A 21,657-nucleotide genomic window follows, 5' to 3' on the forward strand; every position below is an offset into this window, starting at 1 on the left:
TCAGTCAGTTATAGTCACCATTCTTTTTGGTACACAAATTGTCCTGTCTTTGACCAGTAGGATCCCTTTTATGTTGGCTCCTGTATCTTTTTAATGTGATCCCATTCATTTTTTATCACTTCCCTGCTTTTTGGCCCAACAAGATCCCCAGGGTTATGTTGTATATTTTCTACTGCAGACCTGGAATTAGGCATTCCTTCAGGGGGTTTCTTTTAGTGGGGAATAATATTTAGAAACCATAATCTGGGTGAAGACTGCTTAGTATTACTGGGTTGCCATTGCTTTTAGGCCTTTGCCATGGACAGAGCTAGTAAACAGTTATTTTTTGAAAGGAAAGTCATGAATTCATAGGGTAGATGATATTATTTCTCCATAATTCTTCCTTCTCTCCGTACTCCTTGTCATACCTTCACTGTGGGTGGTGTATATCTCCCCACCCTATTGACTTTGGGCTTGGCCCTGTGACTTGGCTTTGCCCGTGGAATGTGGGCAGCATGGCAGTGTGCCGATCTGGGCTGAGCTGCTGAGAGGCGTGGCAAGCTTCGGCCAGCTGTCTTGGAACTTCCCTTCTCCATGATGTACCGGTAACTGTTGCTTGTTTATCTTCAGTCCCCCAATGAGGACATTACAGTTGACCTGAACTGACCCGAAGTCTAGATTCCACACTGAGACAAGCCAAAGCCAACCTGGCAGAGCTGAGCTGAGCTGCATCATCTACAGACCTATGAGCATGAAATAAATGTTGCTGTTGTAAACATCTGAGATTTGAGGATTGTTCGTTATACTACATTATCTTGTAAAAATTTGACTAATATAATACTGATCTTTCCAGTTCAAATCTAACATTATAGAGTTGTTACTTAATTCCCTTGATATTTATATATTTTATTTTACAATGATAATTTTGGTTCCTAGCAACATTACTTACTTTTTTATATTATCCCATCATATATATGTAAAATAATTTAAAAATAATAATACCAATATTACTACTAATCAGTAGACTACTGGTCAAAGTTTAACATTTTCTTGCAGTTAGTTCTTTTACTTCTTGTCTTCTCTCTTTCCTACTACTTATACACCCAAGTAGGCCTCTCCCCTGGACTTTTCCCTTAAACGTCTTTGGAAGCACCAGGACAGAAAAGGAGGGTTATGCTAATTTGGTTCTAGAGGGTCTGCATACCGAGATACCCTGTTGTAATCCCAGTACCTGGAACACAGTACATAATAAATATTTGTTGAATGAGTGGAGTGTGAATGGATGCCTGAATGATAGGGGAAGCGCCATAGCAGAACATTATCTGGCTGTGTTTAGGCACACTGCCAAGCGAGGGGGTATGCCAACCAAAGGAGCGATATTACCAGGGTGTCTGTTTTGTGGTATAACCACTTCCCGCAAAGCAAGGGTATTTCCTGGTGAGCTCAGCCTTTTGAAGATTCACATTTCCAAATGCAGTTGATAACTGAGGGTGGAGCTGTGGCTTTTCATGACTTCAGCTGGTTTCTGCAAGGGGGACCACAAAGAACATCCTTTCAGGGCTTAGAGGAAGCCAGGCAGACGGTGAGTTAAGGATTGGCAGAGAGTAAGGAAAATGGAAGTTAAAAATATGGAACCGTAATTGCCCTGTCCCCTGGTGACTCTAACGAGTGACCAAGTTTATCAAAAATTGATGTATTAATGCAGATATGGCTTTGTAGCATAATATCTCACAGCTGTGTTGAACTTAGAAGTTGTGGCCTAGAACCCCATTGCCACTGTGGTGGATTGGGTTGCAGGGTAGATTCCTGGGTGGATTCATGGCTGCCAGGGCTCGGGGCAAGGGCTGCATTGTAAAGGAGGTCTGTCTGAAGGTCCTGGTGGCAGCAGCCTTCTAAAAGGGTATGTTTTCAAGGTGGTGTTTTGTCTCTACCAGAGCTCCTTACCAAATCTGTCTGTCAGTATGCCCAGTTCCCAGCCTATGGAGTTGGGAACTCCAACGCAGCGCAGCAGTATCTCAGAGGCTGGTCTAAATGTCAGAACTGTTTTTGTTATTAGTTTTAACATGGAGCAGCATCAAGGGGGAACTGCTGTTCTTAGAATGTGCTGAAAATGGGCACAGCCTGTGCTTTATTGAGCCCAGGGTTCTGTCAGAGCTGAGCTGCTGGGTCTGTTAAAGCCGCACAGCTTGAAGAGCATGAACTTTGATCTGATGAAGCTGAGGTTAGTCCCAGCCTCACCCCTCTAGCTTGGAGACTTAGGACAAGTCATGTATTTTCTTTATGCCTTGATCTTCTCATGTGTAAAGTTGGCAGGGGGTGGAAATCATAGCTTTTACCTTACAGTGGGCATGTAAAAACCTAGTACGGTGCCTGTACAAAGCAAGTTCCTAGTCACGCGTGGCTATCATTTCACCAATGTATAGTTTGAGTAGGCACTGTGGGTTACAGATGGGAGGTTGTTGCTCAGAATATTCAGGTGATGCCTGTGCAGGAGCCAGTGCCCCAGAGGAGGAGATACCTGTGTAGCAGAGTGTTTAAGAGCATGGTACCTGGGATCCTTCAGAGCTAGGTTCACATCCTGGTGCCCTGGATAGCTGGGAGGCTGAGGTCTAGAACAAGACATACACCATCGTGCCCTAGGGGCCCTGCAAACATCATGTGGGGAACTCACTCAGTCTTGGGGTTGCAACATTATCACTAGGCCTTGAAGGCTGAGAGAGATCATCTCTTATTGGTGATTTGGGGAGTCCCATGGGGGGGAGTTGGAAAGGGAATTTCAGGCAGAATGAATAACCCTTTGAAAAGACAGGTGATGTGCTCAGCAAAATTTAATACTACTTTTGGTGCCTGGTGTTCTTGAGAGAAGAAAAGGAGAACCTGTTCTTCCCTCAGTTCTGTGCTCTGCCAGGGCATCATTGCTATGGATACTGGTGCATGCCAGAGGCTTACCAGAAGTCAGTGTTTCATTCCCTTGCTGACTGGCAGCTGGGTCATGGGTGTACAGTGGGCCTCAGTGTGATGGAAACGAACTGCAGTGGGTACCAATTTCAGTGAGGTGGAAAGCTTTCCTAAGTGCTTGTGTTTTTTCCAGGCTTCTAACTGCCCCTGCCAACATTGTTCCATCTCCACTGTCAGATTTCCCAGTAGTCAGCCCTGCCTTCACTTATTTACTCATTCATCAGTCTACTGTGCTAAATGTTGGAGAGATGATGAAGGGGACCTCGGCACAATCCAACCTGAGTCAGGCAGATACGTAAATAAATAGTAAACAAGAAGTATTCAGGGGTAGGGGGGCTAGCATATCAAGGAGAGAGTGAGGGTGGGGATGGGCAGAAGGCAAGGAGCATGTCCCACAGAAGGGATGTTTGAATAAGGAAGCCAGGAGAACGGGGTGGCCAAGAGCATTGCAAAAGCAGAAAGATTCAGTTGCATGTGGGTGTTTGGAGAACAGTGAGAAGTCTGTCATGACGGGAGAAGTGTATCTAGGTCTCTCCTGCAAGACCAGGACCAAAATCCAGAGGATGAATGGCCAGGAAATACAAGGACCAATGGTGAGGTCAGCAGCAAAGGAGGTGGCAAGAAAGAAAGAGCCCCAAGCCTGGTGGGGGCGAGAGATTCAGAGGCCTTGCACTGAAACCTGGACATACACGGCCTGGCATCTTTGAGGAGCGTGGACACATGTCAAGAGAGCCAGGTTGGGCCAGGCAGTTTGAGTTGGGCAGGAGAGGGCAGTGAGGCTTGGAAGGGAGGCTTAGACGTGCCTGACTAAGGAGTTTGAGCTTTATGTTCTTAGCCCTGGGCATTCACTGAGAGATTTAAAAAAACAAAAAATAGAGACAAAGTCTTGCTGTGTTGCCCAGGCTAAAGTGCAATGGCATGATCATAGCTCACTGCAGCCTCAAACTCCTGGGCTGAAGCAATCCTCCTGCCTTAGCCTCCCAAGTAGCTGGGACTACAGGTGTATGCCACCATACCCAGCCCTCTGAAGGATTTTAAAAGGGGAGCACCATGGACAGATTTGTATTTTAAGACATTCATTTCACTGGAGACAGAACCAACTGTAGTCAGGGAGACTAGTTAGGAGGATTTTGCAGCAGTCTGCATGAGGCAAGGTGGTCACACTGGAGAGAAGGGCAGGGCCGGATGTTATACTGGTTGTGAGGCTGCTGCGAGGGCCAAGATGAGAGGAAGCAGGCTGTAGTTGTGCCTGGAGAAAAGTGGGCTGTCCACTTAGGGAGCAGAAGGAAGAACAAGGGGCAAGGAAGGATGCAGAGAAAGTGGGCCTAGAGGTAGGAGGAGGCCTAGTTAAGTCAAGCAGGGTGATCAGCAATGTTTTGCCTGTAGGGAGGGAGGCCAGAAGGGCCAGAGACAGCTGATGGCCTGAAAAAAGGCTGAAGGACTCAGGAGGCCAAGGTGGGAGGACCACTTGAGCCTAAGAGTTTGAGGCCAGCCTGGGCAACATAGCAAGACCCCATCTTATCATCATCATCATCATCATCATCATCATCATCACCGCTGAAGGACCAAAAGTCAAGAAGAGAGCAAAGCACAGATTTGTTAGGGGAAGAGGAGGGAAGCCAGGAAATAATGGAGGGAGGAGGATTTCAGAGTTCAGGGTCTTTGAGGTGGGGCGGCTCTGGTGACTGCTTGAAGGTGTGATGGCGGTGCCTTTGTGGAGCACAGAAGAGGTTGAGGCATGGGGGCACCCAGAAGTGAGAAGTTTAGTGAAGTGTTTGGAGGTGACAACAGGAGAATGGGAGGAGGGGAAGACTCGAGCCAGAGCTACAGGCAAGGGAGCATCATGGTGGAGAGCAGACAACAGCGTGGAGGGGAAGTAGAGGGTCAGGACCCAGCTTGGGTCTCCCAGAAGACAAGCTGTGGGCCTCGACTGTGGGCCTTGGAGGTGAGGAACCAGAACATCCTCAGTATTTATTCCTGGGTTTGAGGCACAGACCAGGTGCTCATTGTTAGTGAAAGGCAGGCCAGGGGTGGTCTGGGTGGGCCTGCTGGTCCTCTCCCTCTTCCTCATTGTCTGTGGCCCTGGAGGGAACCTGCTAAGTTCCTCCTAAGTGTGTTTTAAGGAAAAGGCAGTTCTGGTTAGAATGAGGAGGTGGGAGCAGCATTGACAGAAATGTTTTGGGACAAAGGAGGCATTCTGCAGATAAAATACATATTCCTGTGGGACACTTACTCTAGGGGATTCGATTTCACCCTCCCTTCGTCAGGCTGGAGCTTGAGACCTTGAGCTTGACTTGACCAGTATCTGTTGGGTCCTTTTCTGGTTTACAGAAAGGCTGGCCTGCCAGAATGGAAGACTCCTTGCAGAAGTCCACAGTTTCCTCCAGGCCACATGACACGTTGCAGTTCAGGAAAACACTGCCTGTGGGTCCAGGAACCTGACCCTCTGGCCTTTTGTCTGGATGCCGTTTGCCTGCTCTGAAGAAGCGGGCATTCCAGAAAGCCGAGGTCAATGTTGGACGTCAGACAAACCCTGTGTGTCTTTGCTGCTCCTTGGAATCAGTGTTTGGCCCTCGGAGAGGGAATAACGTGGCCAGCAGGCAGTCATTTGTAAAGTGGAAATTGGTTTCGCTGACATCATTAAAACCCCTCTCTCAGGTCACATGCTGGGCAGTTTTCTCAGACCATCTCTCTCTGCTACACCAGCCTAGTCTAATCCACTGCCACCCCTCCTCTGAATGATGGCAGCAGCCTTTTCATGTCTCCTCACATTGAGTTCCATCCCCCAGCCTCCTCTTTGGAACCAGAGACATCTTTCTAAAGCCAAAGTCTGACCATGTCCCTGCCCTGCTTAGAGCCCTCTGTGGCTCCCTACTGCTCCTAGGATGCAGATCCGCCTTCATGCAGCCTCCCAGGCTCTGTGAAATAGGCCAGCAGCAGACCTCCCGACTCTCTCCTGCTCCAGTTCACCACTTTGTGTGCACACCACAGCCTCCCTGGTGTTCACTCCTGTCTCAGCACCTCTGCACAGGTTGTGCCCTCTGCCTGGAATGCTCTGCTCTGCCTCCGGGAGATGATGAGCAGTCAGAGCTCTGAGGTAGTGCTCCTCCTTCTCATGCTCCCTCTCATAGCCGCCTCATACTTCTTACATATGGCACTTTTCACCCTCATACTGAAATATTACGACTTTTAAAAGTTTGAATTATGAATTCAAAGTCTGTCTCCCTCCTGGTTTGTGAACTCCAGGAATGCAGAGATCATGCCAGTACTCTTCATCCCTGACTCCTGTGATCTAATGCAGTGCCTGATGTTGTTTGTTATTTGTCGAATACATTTAGGATGTAGCAGTAGTAATAATACTAAAATCCCTTAAATCCTTTCCACTTCTATGCTATCTGCCTCTCTTTGTTCAAAAAACTGGATTAGGTAGTAGGGGCAGTCTTGGTGTCCACAAGTTGGGGCCAAGGCATAGAAAGGATGGCTCCCAGCATAAGACTCATTAGAGCTATTGTTACTTAGCACCCAAAGGCTAAACAGCTGTCTAATTTGTTACCGCTCTGAGTTCACATTTGTTATTTGCGCATTTTCTAGGAATTGGTCTGTTTTAACAGTTTCTTGTCACAATGGAAACAGAGTAGAAAAGGAATTCCCCCAACTCCATTCATTTCATGGTGGAGATAAAAGTAGGGGCTGGAGTTCCTCTCTGAGCTGCAGGACAAGACCTGCCTGAAGGGTGGGGAGAGGCTACTGGGGCAGGAGTCTGAACTGGCTGCACACACAGGCCAGCAGCACATTTGGTCCAACACTTTGCAACTTTGAGACTCATTTTTTTTTTTCCTTCTTGAGCATGGATATGACATTAGTATTGGTTAGAAACCAAATTTCCTTTTAAGTGAATAAATAACACAAAACAGAGCCTTTGGTGAACAGCTGTTTTCATCCATGGGGACTTGGCGCCTGGTTGGGATTTTTGTCTGCAAGGAAAAGAGGGTTTGTTTGAACTCTTGTCATAGGAACAACTGCATGATCCCAGGAAGTTTGGGGTAGTGAGAGGATCATAAGTTTTGGAGGCAGGAAGGTCTGCATTTGAAACTTGGCTCTGCTACTCTGTAGCTGTGTGATCATAGGCAAGTTCTCTCATCTTTCTGTGTCTCTGTTTTCTTCTCTGTAAAGTGGAAATGATACCCATCTCATAGTGTTATGATGGTTAAGAAGATTGTGTAAGAGGGGGCCTAGAATGGGCCTTGCACATGGCAGAAACTCACAAATTGTTTCTTAATTTTTGAGAGAAGTCAGGGATGTAATAAGGAGAAAAGCAATAGGCAGCGCTAATAAGTCAAGCTGAGAAGGGCTCTGGGCTCAGCAGTATGTAAAGCTTCCCAAGGGTAGGACCTCATCTGTCATTGCTGTATCCCTTATGGCAAGCAGTGAGTAAGCAGTGTCTGGTACATGACAGGATCAATACTTGTCAATACTTGTTTGATGAATGACAGGTGTGTAGAAAAGCATTTCCACCTGTATGGCTTAAAGCTTAAGAGCTTGGGCTCTAGAGAGAGAAGGACCTGGCTTTCTATCTCTGTGACCATGGTCAAGTCACTTAGCCTCTCTGAGTCTCAGTTTCTGTATCAGTAAAATGGAAATTATAATATGACTACCTCAAAAGAATTGGACATGAGGACAGCATGAGATTATTTTCAGTGTTATTGAGGTATAATTTACATATCATAAACTATGCATACTAAAGTCAACAATTTGATATGTATGTATCTGTAAAACCATCACCATCTCAATATAATGAACATACCCGTCACCCCCAAAATTTTTTAATACCTCTTTGCAATCCCTTCCTCCTCTTCCACTCCTTCCACTGTTCTTGAAATTAGGTAGTGTACATCCTTAAAGTTTGTTACTCTGTTTCAAAATTGTTCTGACTATTCTAATCCTTGGCATTTCAATATGCATTTTAGGATCAACTTGTTAAGTTTTACCAAAGAAGTCTGCTGGGATTTTGATTGTGATTGTGTTGAATCTGTAGATCCATTTGGGGAGAATTGACAGTTTAATGATATTGCATCACCTGAACTATGAAACACAATGTAACTCCATGTATTAAGGACTCATAACACAGTATATCACCTCATGTATGTAGGTCTTCTCTAATTTATTTTAGTAATGTTGTATAGTTTGCATTGTATAGGCCTTATACATCTTTTGCCAAATATATGTAGGATTTTCTACACAGATGATGATGCCTCTGTGAATAATGACAGTCTTGTTTCTTTCTGAACTGGATGCTATTGTTTCTTTTTCTTGCCTTGTTGTATGGGCTACAGCCTCTAGTACAGTGTTGGGTAGAAGTGGTGAGTGCAGATATTCTTGGCGTGGTCCTGATCTTAGAAGAAAAGTGGTCTTTACTCATTAAGGATGATGTTTGCTGTTAGCAGTAAGTTTTTTCATAGAGGTCTTTTTATCAGGTTGAGGAAATTTCCTTGTATTCCTAATTTACTAAGAGTTTAGTCTGGAATGGGTATTTGAGTTTTATCAAATGCTTTTCCTGCATCTATTGACATAATCATATGGTTTTTCTTTTTCAGTCTGTTACTTTAGAGAATTACATTGATTGATTTTTGACTATTAAACCAACCTTGTATTGCTGTGGTAAACCCCACTTGGTTGTGATGAATTATCTTTTTTGTATATTGTTGGATTTGATTTGTTAAAATTGCGTTTAGAATTTCTGCATCTGTGTTCATAATGGGGAATATTGATCCATATTTTTCTTTTCCTGTAAAGTTTTTGTCTGGTTTTGGTATCAGCATAATGCTGCCCTCACAAAATGAGTTGAGAAGTATTCCTTCCTTTTCAGTTTTCAAGAAGAGTTTGTATAGAATTAGTATGAGTCTTTCTTAAATATTTGGTAGATATCACCAGTAGAGCCACCTAGGTCTGGAGTTTTCTCTGTGGAAAGTTTTTTTTTTTTTTCTTTTAAATAGAGTTTATTTTTAATAACAGTTTTAGAGTAAAAAGCTTCCACTTTAGCTCCGGTCTACAGCTCCCAGCGTGAGCAACGCAGAAGACGAGTGATTTCTGCATTTCCAATTGAGCTTTGAAGAAAGTAGTGGTTCTCCCAGCATGCAGCTTGAGATCTGAGAACGGGCAGACTGGCTCCTCAAGTGGGTCCCTGACCCCCGAGTAGCCTAACTGGGAGGCACCCCACAGTAGGGGCGGACTGACACCTCACAAGGCTGAGCACTCCTCTGAGACAAAACTTCCAGAGGAACGATCAGGCAGCAGCGTTTGCGGTTCACCAATATCTGCTGTTCTGCAGCCACCACTGCTGAAACCCAGGCAAACAGGGTCTAGCGTGGACCTCTAGCAAACTCCAACAGACCTGCAGCTGAGGGTCCTGTCTGTTAGCAGGAAAACTAACAAACAGAAAGAACATCCACACCAAAAACCCATCTGTACGTCACCATCATCAAAGACCAAAGGTAGATAAAACCACAAAGATGGGAAAAAAACAGAGCAGAAAAACTGGAAACTCTAAAAAATCAGAGCGCCTCTCCTTCTCCAAAGGAACACAGCTCCTCACCAGCAACGGAACAAAGCTGGACAGAGAATGACTTTGACGAGTTGAGAGAAGAAGGCGTCAGACGGTCAAACTACTCCAAGCTACAGGAGGAAATTTGAACCAATGGCAAAGAAGTTAAAAGCTTTGAAAAAAAATTAGACGAATGGATAACTAGAATAACCAATGCAGAGAAGTCCTTAAAGGACCTGATGGAGCTGAAAACCAAGGCACGAGAGCTATGTGATGAATGCAGAAGCCTCAGTAGCTGATGTGATCAACTGAAAGAAACAGTATCAGTGATGGAAGACGAAATGAATGAAATGAAGCGAGAAGAGAAGTTTAGAGAAAAAAGAATAAAAATAAATGAACAAAGCCTCCAAGAAACATGGGACTATGTGAAAAGACCAAATCTACGTCTGATTGGTGTACCTGAAAGTGACAGGGAGAATGGAACCAAGTTGGAAAACACTCTGCAGGATATTATCCAGGAGAACTTCCCCAATCTAGCAAGACAGGCCAACATTCAAATTCAGGAAATACAGAGAACGCCACAAAGATACTCCTCGAGAAGAGCAACTCCAAGACACATAATTGTCAGATTCACCAAAGTTGAAATAAAGGAAAAAATGTTAAGGGCAGCCAGAGAGAAAGGTCGGATTACCCACAAAGGGAAGCCCATCAGACTTACAGCTGATCTCTCAGCAGAAACTCTACAAGCCAGAAGAGAGTGGGGACCAATATTCAACGTTCTTAAAGAAAAGAATTTTCAACCCAGAATTTCATATCCAGCCAAACTAAGCTTCATAAGTGAAGGAGAAATAAAATCCTTTACAGACAAGCAAATGCTGAGAGATTTTGTCACCACCAGGCCTGTCCTAGAAGAGCTCCTGAAGGAAGCACTAAACATGGAAAGGAACAACCAGTACCACCCACTGCAAAAACATGCCAAATTGTAAAGACCGTCAAGGCTAGGAAGAAACTGCATCAACTAACGAGCAAAATAACCAGCTAACATCATAATGACAGGATCAAATTCACACATAACAATATTAACTTTAAATGTAAATGGGCTAAATGCTCCAATTAAAAGACACAGACTGGCAAATTGGATAAAGAGTCAAGACCCATCGGTGTGCTGTATTCAGGAAACCCATCTCACGTGCAGAGACACACATAGGCTCAAAGTAAAGGGATGGAGGAAGATCTACCAAGCAAATGGAAAACAAAAAAAGGCAGGGTTGCAATCCTAGTCTCCGATAAAACAGACTTTAAACCAACAAAGATCAAAAGAGACAAAGAAGGCCGTTACATAATGGTAAAGGGATCAATTCAACAAGAAGAGCTAACTATCCTAAATATATATGCACCCAATACAGGAGCACCCAGATTCATAAAGCAAGTCCTTAGTGACCTACAAAGAGACTTAGACTCCCACACAATAATAACAGGAGACTTTAACACCCCACGGTCAACATTAGACAAATCAACGAGACAGAAAGTTAACAAGGATACCCAGGAATTGAACTCAGCTCTGCACCAAGCGGACCTAATAGACATCTACAGAACTCTCCACCCCAAATTAACAGAATATACATTCTTTTCAGCACCACACCACACCTACTCCAAAATTGACCACATAGTTGGAAGTAAAGCACTCCTCAGCAAATGTAAAAGAACAGAAATTATAACAAACTGTCTCTCAGACCACAGCGTAATCAAACTAGAACTCAGGATTAAGAAACTCACTCAAAACCACTCAACTACGTGGAAACTGAACAACCTGCTCCTGAATGACTACTGGGTAAATAATGGAATGAAGGCAGAAATAAAGATGTTCTTTGAAACCAACGAGAACAAAGACACAACATACCAGAATCTCTGGGACACATTCAAAGCAGTGTGTAGAGGGAAATTTATAGCACTGAATGGCCACAAGAGAAAGCAGGAAAGATCTAAAATTGACACCCTAACATCACAATTAAAAGAACTAGAAAAGCAAGAGCAAACACATTCAAAAGCTAGCAGAAGGCAAGAAATAAGTAAGGTCAGAGCAGAACTGAAGGAAATAGAGACACGAAAAACCCTTCAAAAAATCAATGAATCCAGGAGCTGGTTTTTTTTTGAAAAGATCAACAAAATTGATAGACCACTAGCAAGACTGATAAAGAAGAAAAGAGAGAAGAATCAAATAGACGCAATAAAAAATGATAAAGGGGATATCACCACCGATCCCACAGAAATACAAACTACCATCAGAGAATACTATAAACACCTCTACGCAAGTAAACTAGAAAATCTAGAAGAAATGGATAAATTCCTCGACACATACATCCTCCCAAGACTAAACCAGGAAGAAGTTGAATCTCTGAATAGACCAATAACAGGTTCTGAAATTGAGGCAATAATCAATAGCTTACCAATCAAAAAAAGTCCAGGACCAGATGGATTCACAGCTGAATTCTACCAGAGGTACAAAGAGGAGCTGGTACCAATCCTTCTGAAACTATTCCAATCAATAGAAAAAGAGGGAATCCTCCCTAACTCATTTTATGAGGCCAGCGTCATCCTGATACCAAAGCCTGGCAGAGACACAACCAAAAAAGAGAATTTTAGACCAATATCCTTGATGAACATCGATGCAAAAATCCTCAATAAAATACTGGCAAACCGAATCCAGCAGCACATCAAAAAGCTTATCCACCATGATCAAGTGGGCTTCGTCCCTCGGATGCAAGGCTGGTTCAACATACACAAATCAATAAATGTAATCCAGCATATAAACAGAACCAAAGACAAAAACCATATGATTATCTCAATAGATGCAGAAAAGGCCTTTGACAAAATTCAACAACGTTTCATGCTAAAAACTCTCAATAAATTAGGTATTGATGGGACGTATCTCAAAATAATAAGAGCTATCTATGAGAAACCCACAGCCAATATCATACTGAATGGGCAAAAACTGGAAGCATTCCCTTTGAAAACAGGCATAAGACAGTGATGCCCTCTCTCACCACTCCTGTTCAACATAGTGTTGGAAGTTCTGGCCAGGGCAATCAGGCAGGAGAAGGAAATAAAGGGTATTCAATTAGGGAAAGAGGAAGTCAAATTGTCCCTGTTTGCAGATGACATGATTGTATATCTAGAAAACCCCATCGTCTCAGCCCAAAATCTCCTCAAGCTGATAAGCAACTTCAGTAAAGTCTCAGGATACAAAATCAATGTACAAAAATCACAAGCATTCTTATACACCAATAACAGACAAACAGAGAGCCAAATCATGAGTGAACTCCCATTCACAATTGCTTCAAAGAGAATAAAATACCTAAGAATCCAACTTACAAGGGATGTGAAGGACCTCTTCAAGGAGAACTACAAACCACTGCTCAATGAAATAAAAGAGGATACAAACAAATGGAAGAACATTCCATGCTCATGGGTAGGAAGAATCAATATCGTGAAAATGGCCATACTGCCCAAGGTAATTTATAGATTCAATGCCATCCCCATCAAGCTACCAATGACTTTCTTCACAGAATTGGAAAAACTACTTTAAAGTTCATATGGAACCAAAAAAGAGCCCACATCGCCAAGTCAATCCTAAGCCAAAAGAACAAAGCTGGAGGCATCACGCTACCTGACTTCAAACTATACTACAAGGCTACAGTAACCAAAACAGCATGGTACTGGTACCAAAACAGAGATATAGACCAATGGAACAGAACAGAGCCCTCAGAAATAATGCCGCATATCTACAACCATCTGATCTTTGACAAACCTGACAAAAACAAGCAATGGGGAAAGGATTCCCTATTTAATAAATGGCGGTGGGAAAACTGGCTAGCCATATGTAGAAAGCTGAAACTGGATCCCTTCCTTACACCTTATACAAAAATTAATTCAAGGTGGATTAAAAACTTAAATGTTAGACCTAAAACCATAAAAACCCTAGAAGAAAACCTAGGCAATACCATTCAGGACATAGGCATGGGCAAGGACTTCATGTCTAAAACACCAAAGGCAAGGCAACAAAAGCCAAAATTGACAAATGGGATCTAATTAAACTAAAGAGCTTCTGCACAGCAAAAGAAACTACCATCAGAATGAACAGGCAACCTACAGAATGGGAGAAAATTTTTGCAACCTACTCATCTGACAAAGGGCTAATATCCAGAATCTACAATGAACTCAAAGAAGTTTACAAGAAAAAAACAAACAGCACCATCAAAAAGTGGGCAAAGGATATGAACAGACACTTCTCAAAAGAAGACATTTATGCAGCCAAAAGACACATGAAAAAATGCTCATCATCACTGGCCATCAGAGCAATGCAAATCAAAACCACAATGAGATACCGTCTCACACCAGTTAGAATGGCGATCATTAAAAAGTCAGGAAACAACAGGTGCTGGAGAGGATGTGGAGAAATAGGAACACTTTTACACTGTTGGTGGGACTGTAAACTAGTTCAACCCTTGTGGAAGTCAGTGTGGCGATTCCTCAGGGATCTAGAACTAGAAATACCATTTGACCCAGCCATCCCATTACTGGATATATACCCAAAGGATTATAAATCATGCTGCTGTAAAGACACATGCACACGTATGTTTATAGCGGCACTATTCACAAAAGCAAAGACTTGGAACCAACCTAAATGTCCAACAACGATAGACTGGATTAAGAAAATGTGGTACATATACGCCATGGCATACTATGCAGCCATAAAAAATGATGAGTTCATGTCCTTTGTAGGGACATGGATGAAGCTGGAAACCATCATTCTCAGCAAACTATCACAAGGACAAAAAACCAAACACCGCATGTTCTCACTCATAGGTGGGAACTGAACAATGAGAACACATGGACAGAGGAAGGGGAACATCACACACCAGGGACTGTTGTGGGGTGGGGGGAGTGGGGAGGGATAGCATTAGGAGATATACCTAATGCTAAATGACGAGTTAATGGGTGCACCACACCAACATGGCACATGTATACATATGTAACAAACCTGCACATTGTGCACATGTACCCTAAAACTTAAAGTATAATAATAATAATAATAATAATAATAAAAGAACAGTTTCAGATTTCTAGCAAAATTGAGCAGAAAGTACAATGTACTTTCTGTATCTCCTGACCCCGTACATGCACAGCCTCCCCCACTATCAGCATCCTCCCCCAGAGTGGATTTGTTAAAATTGAAGACCCTACACTGATACAGCATCATCACCCAAAGTCCATAGTTTTCATTAGAGTTAATTCGTGGTGTTGTGCATTCTATCAGTTTTGACAAATATATAATCACATGCATCTGCCGTTATACTGTCATACAGAATAGTTTTACTATTCTAAAATCCTCTGTGCCCCACCTATTCATCTCTTCCTCTCTCTTAACCCCTGGCACCACTGGTCTTTTCACTATCTCTATAGTTTTACCTTTTCCAGAATGTCTTATAGTTAGAATCATATAGTATGTAGCCTTTTCAGATTGGCTTCTTTGATTTGGTAATAAGCATTTATGTTTTCTTCATGTCTTTCATGGCTTGATAGCTCATTTCTTTTTAGTGCTGAATAATAATTTATTGTTTGCATATACCACAATTTATCCATTCACCTACTGAGGGATATCTTGATTGCTTCAAAGTTTTGGCAATTATGAATAAAGCTTCTGTAAAGATTTATGTGCAGATTTCTGTGTGAACACAAGTTTTCAATGCATTTGGGTAAATACCAATGAGTGATTGCTAGATCATTGTGGAAAGCTTTTAAACCACAAATTTAATTTCTCTAACTATTCAGTTTATCTGTTTCTTTTTTAGTGAGTTTTGGTTGTGTTTTTCGTTGAGCCTGTGCATTTTATCTAAGTTGTTAAATTTATTCCCATGAAGTTGTTCATAATATTCCCTTTTTATTCTTTTAATATCTGTAGGATCTGTCATGATGTCCCCTGCTCTCATTCCTCATATTGGTAATTTGTATCTCTTTGCTTTTTTTTCCCTGGTCAGTCCAGCTAAAATTTACTAATTTTATTGATCTCAAGGAGAGCTTTTGGTTTCATTATTTTTTCTATGGCTTTTCTGTTTTCTGATCCATTGATTTCAGTTCATATTCTTTCTTCTGCTTACTTTGGGTTTAATTTGCTCTTCTTTTATAGTTTCTTAAGTAGAAGCTGAAGTCAATTATTTGAGCGCTTTCTTCATTTCTAATGTAGGCATCTAATGCTATAAATTTTCTTCTAAGTGCTGTTCTAGCTTTGCTCCCACGCATTTTGATATTTTGGGCCTTCATTTCCATTAAATTCAAATGCTTTCTAATTTTCCTTTTGATTTCTTTTTGACCCATGAACTATTAAAGATGTGTTATTTCGTTTCCAAATATTTGAGGAATGGCTAGGTATATCCCTGCTATTGATTTCTTGTCTTGTCTTTTTTTTTTTTTTTGAGACGGATTTCGCTCTTGTTTCCAAGGCTGGAGTGCAAAGGCACGATCTCGGCTCACTGCAACCTTTGCTTCCTGGGTTCAAGCGATTCTCCTGCCTCAGCCTCCTGAGTAGCTGGGATTACAGTCATGCACCACCACCTCTGGCTAATTTTTTTTTTTTGTATTTTTAGTAGAGACGGGGCTTCGCCATGTTGGTCAGGCTGGTCTCAAACTCCTGACCTCAGGTGATCCACCTGTGTCAGCCTCCCAAAGCACTGGGATTATAGGTGTGAGCCACCGTGCCCGGCCTCTGCTATTGATTTCTAATTCCATTGTAGTTAGAGAACATACTTTGTATGACTTAATTTAAATTTATTGAGACTAGTGGCTAAGAGTATGGTCAATCTTGGTAAATGTTTGGTGTGAACTTGAGAAAAAAGTAAGTTCAGGCCAGGCGTGGTGGCTCACACCTATAATCCCAACACTTTGGGTGGCTGAGGTGGGAGGGTTGCTTGAGCCTAACATAGTGAGACTCTGTCTCTACGAAACAAAACAAAACAAAACAAAACTTAACTGGGCATGGTGGTGCATGCCTGTAGTCCCAGCTACTAGGAGGCTGAGGTGGGGGGATCACTTGAACCCAGGAGGTCGAGGCTGTAGTGACCCATGATTGTGCCACTGCACTCAAGCCTGGGTGACACAGCAAAATTCTGTCTCAGAAAAAAAAAAAAAAAAGTAAGTTCACACTATTTTTTGTTCTGTTTTCCTTCTTTTTCTGACTTCTTTTTAATTAATTGAGCACACTTCATGATTCCACCTTACCTTCTTTATTGGTTTATAAGGTATAATTTCTTTAATTTCAGTGGTTGGTTTAAGGTTTTTAGTATATATTTTAAACTTATAGTCTACTTTCAAGTGATAATATACCATTTTATGTATAATGTAAGGCATTTACAACAGTGTATGTCTATTTACCTCCGTCCTATTCTTTGCAGTATTGTTGTCATACGTTTTTCTTCTAAATATGCAATAATCGGGCCGGGCGCGGTGGCTCACACCTGTAATCCCAGCACTTTGGGAGGCTGAGGTGGGTGGATTACTAGGTCAGGAGTTCGAGACCAGCCTGGCAACATGGTGAAACCCCGTCTCTACTAAAAATACAAAAATTAGCTGGGCGTGGAGGCGCGTGCCTGTAATCCCAGCTACTTGGGAGGTTGAGGCAGGAGAATCGCTTGAACCTGGGAGGCGGAGGTTGCAGTGAGCCGAGATCGTGCCATTGCGCTCCAGCCTTGGCAACAAGAGCGAGACTCCGTCTCAAAAATAAAAAATAAAAAATAAAAATAAAATATATATGCAGTAGTCTCTATATTGTTATTACATTTGCATTAAACGATAATCTGTTAAAGTCTATTATCTTTTAAAGAAATTTTTTAAAATGCGTATAATCAGGTACACAAATCTTAAGGCTATAACTCAGTGTATTTTTACAAAGCAAACAAACAATGTAGCCACCATCTGGATCAAGATGTAAAACATACCAGCACCCCAGAAGGCTACCTCATGCCCCCTCCAAGTCATCAACTATGTACAAATGTAACCACGATTCTGTCACCATAGGTAGTTTTGTCTGGTTTTGAACTTTATATAGATAGAATCATAAAATATGTACGTTTTGTCTGGCTTCTTTCACTTAACATTATATATGTGAGATTTATCATGTTTTTGTGTGTAGCAGGAGTTTTTTCCTTTCTCATTTTTGTATAGTATTCCATTCGTTGTATGAGTAGATCATATATATATTTTTTTCAATAGTGATGGATATTTTGGGTTTCTGGTTTGGAGCTATTATGAGTAGTGATGCCACAAACATTCTTGAACATGCCTTTTGTTAGACATAAACTCCCATTTTTCTTGGATGCAATGTGTGGGAGTGAAATTGCTGGCTCGTAAGGTGTGTGTATATTTAGCTTAATAGATACTGCCAAACTGTTTTCTTTCTTTCTTTTCTTTTTTTTTTTTTAATTATTTTTTAAAATTTTATTTTAAGTTGTGGGATACATGTGCAGGATGTGCAGGTTTGTTACATAGGTAATGTGTGCCATGGTGGTTTGCTGCACCTATCAGCCCACCACCTAGGTAAAAAGCGACTGTATCATTTCACGTTCCTGTCGGCACTGTGTGAGAGTTTCAGTCGTCCAGCATCTCTTTCAGCACTTTGTGTTGTCATAAGATGAAACAGTACCAAATGCAGAGTTCACCTCAGCACATTTATCCTCTTTCTGGCATCTTGGGCCCTCAAATCCTGGCTTCTTTGGTTGCCCTTTCTCTTTAAATTGGTATGCTTTTATTATTGTAGTTACTTTATCCAATTTTTATGGTTAGTATCAGTTACTTTGCCGTAGACAGAATCAAAGTCTCTTTCTTTTCTGCCTTCCCTTCCCTTCCCTTCCCTTCCCTCCCCTTCCCTTCCCTTCCCTTCCCTCCCCTCCCCTCCCCTCCCGTCCCCTCCCCCTCCCCCTTCCCCTTCCCCTTCCCCTTCCCCTTCCCCTTCCCCTTTCCCTTTCCTTTTTTGAGATGGAGTTTCACTCTTGTTGCCCAGGCTAAAGCGCAGTGGCGTAATCTCAGCTCACTGCAGCCTTCGCCTCTCGGATTCAAGTGATTTTCCTGCCTCAGCCTCCCGAGCAGCTGGGATTACAGGCACCCGCCACCACGCCCGGCCAATTTTTGTATTTTTAGTAGAGACAGGGTTTTGCAGTGTTGGCCAGGCTGGTCTCAAACTCCTGACCTCAGGTGATCCACCCGTCTTGGCTTCCCAAAGTGTTGGGATTACAGGCATGAGCCTGTAATTGTTTTGAAAACAATCTTCTGTGGAAACAAATTATTTTTCTTAAATTATATTAAGGCATTGTTCTACTCTAAAGGGTTGGGATGACATGAAGTGCTACTACGTATGTCTGGGTAATTGCAGTTTTCATGTCACTATGTTATGTCTACTGTTAGAGTGTCTGGAATATGTTCCATTTGAAAGGAATTTATGAAACTGTAACTTACCTTTATGATTATACACATCTTTTTGTGTTTATTTGATCTTAGCATAAGTTGGAAAATGTCAATGAAAAAATATATTGTGAAGCTTACATAATCTTTAGTGTTACTTTCATAAGCAGACATTTAGCCTGCAATAATAGGCTTCTCGTCAATGGTTGCATGACATCTGCAAAGGGAAAGGAGCATCCACCTCCAGAAGATACATAAGGGAGAGGGGACCTTATTTATGAGAAGAAGGCTTGACTTAAAAAGACCGGAAATTTTTGAAAACTCAGGTTTACCCTAATACAACAGCCTTGTTTTGGAATACCCTTCAAAATTGTTTATTGCGTTGCCAAGCAAAAGAAGTCACTCTGGTAGGAGAGAACTTGGTGATGCTGCTTAACTTAGACATGACTGAGCTGAGTTGTGGCCGGGAGCAGAGGAAGGAGATTAAGCAGTTCCTGTGTCAAGTGATGTGATTTCTAGAGTAGCTCACCTGTCTTCTGGTATTTTGAAGCAGGTCGTGGAAAGAATTGGCAGCAGTGCCGTTTCTCTTAAAACTCATTGCATGAACTGCTAGTGATAGTTTTAGTGCAACCCAGCTCCTATTGACATCTGTACCTGCATATTGTCAGCATCCAAGAAGAATTGTTATACTGCAAACCCTTTGAGAAATTTCAAAGTCTTCAAAATGGCAGACAGTTCCTTTGCCAAGCTAAATTTTGACTGAAAGGAATGTCAAGGCTATCTGTGCACAGATGAAGCATCTGCTTTCTCTGGCAATACTTCTGGTTTTGTAGGTTTCATGAGACAAGAAGGCCCACCTGTCACTGTGGCTGGGACTTTGTGTGTCAGCATGCATTGATGTCAAAGATTGCAATGGTCCTGAAAGCCTGCTTTGACAGCCCGTGATTTCATCAGAGCCAGGCCTTGAGTCACTGCCTTCTCAGGAGGTTTTTTTTATGAAATGGAGCAGAACAGAAAGCTGCTTCGACTACGCAGGAGTTCACTGGCTCTCCAAAGGATAAGCCTTGAAGTACCTGACTGAACTTCAGACTGAAGTTCTACTTTTTTTTCTTTGAAAGGAAAGGAAAACTCACAAAACAGAGAAAGAGGAATTCATTCATGACTTGGCTTACTTAACCAGATATTTTTGGCTGTGTGAGTGAGGTAAACCTTTCAATTCACCATTATAGATGTTGCTGAAAAGTGGGCATTTTTAGCCACTCTGCCTTCTACAAGAGGAGGCGTGGGTGGACAAGTCTGCAAACCTTCTCCTGCTGGAAGAAATGTTTGTGCAGCTTGGGAGTGGCAGAGTCATGCTTAGTCTTCAGCAGCAGAAATCTGCAGAGACTAATAGATGTGAATACAGCTTTCGATAAAATCCAACATATCTTCATGCTAAAAACCCTCAACAAACTAGGCATCAAAGGAACATACCTCAAAGTAATAATAGCCGTCTATGACAGATCCACAGTCAGCATCATACTGAATGGGCAAGAGCTGGAAGCATTCCCCTGAAGAACAGGAACAAGACTAGGCTGCCCACTGTCACCACTCCTACTGTCTGCTTTTGAAGGTAACTTCTGCTCAGCAAAACATGAAAACAGAGTATGGATTCACAGTCCTTCTTTGGGGACAAGCCATTCGTGAAGGAAACCTTAACATTGTTTTCCTCAGGGACTTAAGAAAAAAGAAAAGGATACAGTGTTGATCCAGCTGGAAAACCCTTGGAGAATGGTGGCGTTCTTTGACATCTGACATTCACTGACTCTTGTCAGTAGGCTTTGGGAGTGGTGATATAGTATACCACTGCCTTCCTTTGGGAGTCTGGGTTTTCAAGCGTTTGTTGGTATCTAAATTTAAAAAAGTCAGGTTGACCAAATGTCAAGGAGTGTTTCACAATTCCAGTGTTACATTCAATAATAATAATCATTATAACTTTGTTTATTGAATGCTCGTTATGTGACAGGCACTATTCTAATAACTTTCCATGAATTAACCCATTGTATATTTCCAACATTAATATAAGGAAGGCAGTTTTATTATCTTCATTTTCAGATGAAGAGACTGAGGCCCAGAGAAGTTAATAAAACTGCCCAAGGTAATAGGGCTGCTCAGTGGTGGAGTTAGATATAAACCTAGGTGGTCTGGCCCCAGGGTCCACATGTCCACACCCCTGGTAACTGCTTCTCTTGTGCCAGGGTACAGCATACTTTGTGTTATAGTTTTCATTTTAATCTTATTGGCACAATTTGGATTTCTTTTGATTCTTTTTAGGGTGTCGGTATTAACTTTTGTGCATGAAAGGGAGAGAGGGAGAGAGGAGAGAGAGAAAGAGAGGAGGGGAGGGAAAATAATCTCTGAAAAGATTTTTAAAATTTAACTGTAAGATAAATTGTGTACAACATTTCTCATGCCTTGGTTATTTACATTTTACTGGGGAGGGAGTTCGTAACTGTTATTAGGGATACCAGAGGCTCCTGAGACCCAAGAGCAGGGACCACATCTGTGTGTCTTTGTCTCCCATATGCTTAGCATAGTTCTGGGCACATAGTATTTGTTTTGTAATTTTTCATTGAGTATAAAGTTGCTGTACTTAAATAGTTAAAACTCTATTTTCTGGAAAACTTTACTTTTTCCAAACACTTTACTTCCAGCTAGTTGATACAGGATAACACTCATTTGGTCAACAA

The 21,657-nt window shown here is 42.1% G+C and overlaps 1 protein-coding gene across 9 annotated transcripts in view; it reads left to right on the plus strand.

Annotated features, from left to right (window-relative positions):
- The window catches only part of RALGPS1 (Ral GEF with PH domain and SH3 binding motif 1), a 306,650-nt gene that overhangs the window by 66,315 nt on the left and 218,678 nt on the right, over positions 1-21,657 (plus strand). The window contains exon 5 of one of the 9 annotated variants that reach the window (XM_054500771.2): positions 5,269-11,770. The exons of the other annotated variants lie outside the window; for them this stretch is intronic. Within the exon in view, the coding sequence (XP_054356746.1) occupies positions 5,269-5,379 (111 nt within the window). The 3' untranslated portion in view covers positions 5,380-11,770. Of the gene's footprint in view, positions 1-5,268; positions 11,771-21,657 lie in introns of those variants that run through there. 9 annotated transcript variants of the gene reach the window in all.

The sequence above is a fragment of the Pongo pygmaeus genome, chromosome 13 (assembly GCF_028885625.2).
Source record: "Pongo pygmaeus isolate AG05252 chromosome 13, NHGRI_mPonPyg2-v2.0_pri, whole genome shotgun sequence".
Classification (NCBI taxonomy): Eukaryota; Metazoa; Chordata; class Mammalia; order Primates; family Hominidae; genus Pongo; species Pongo pygmaeus.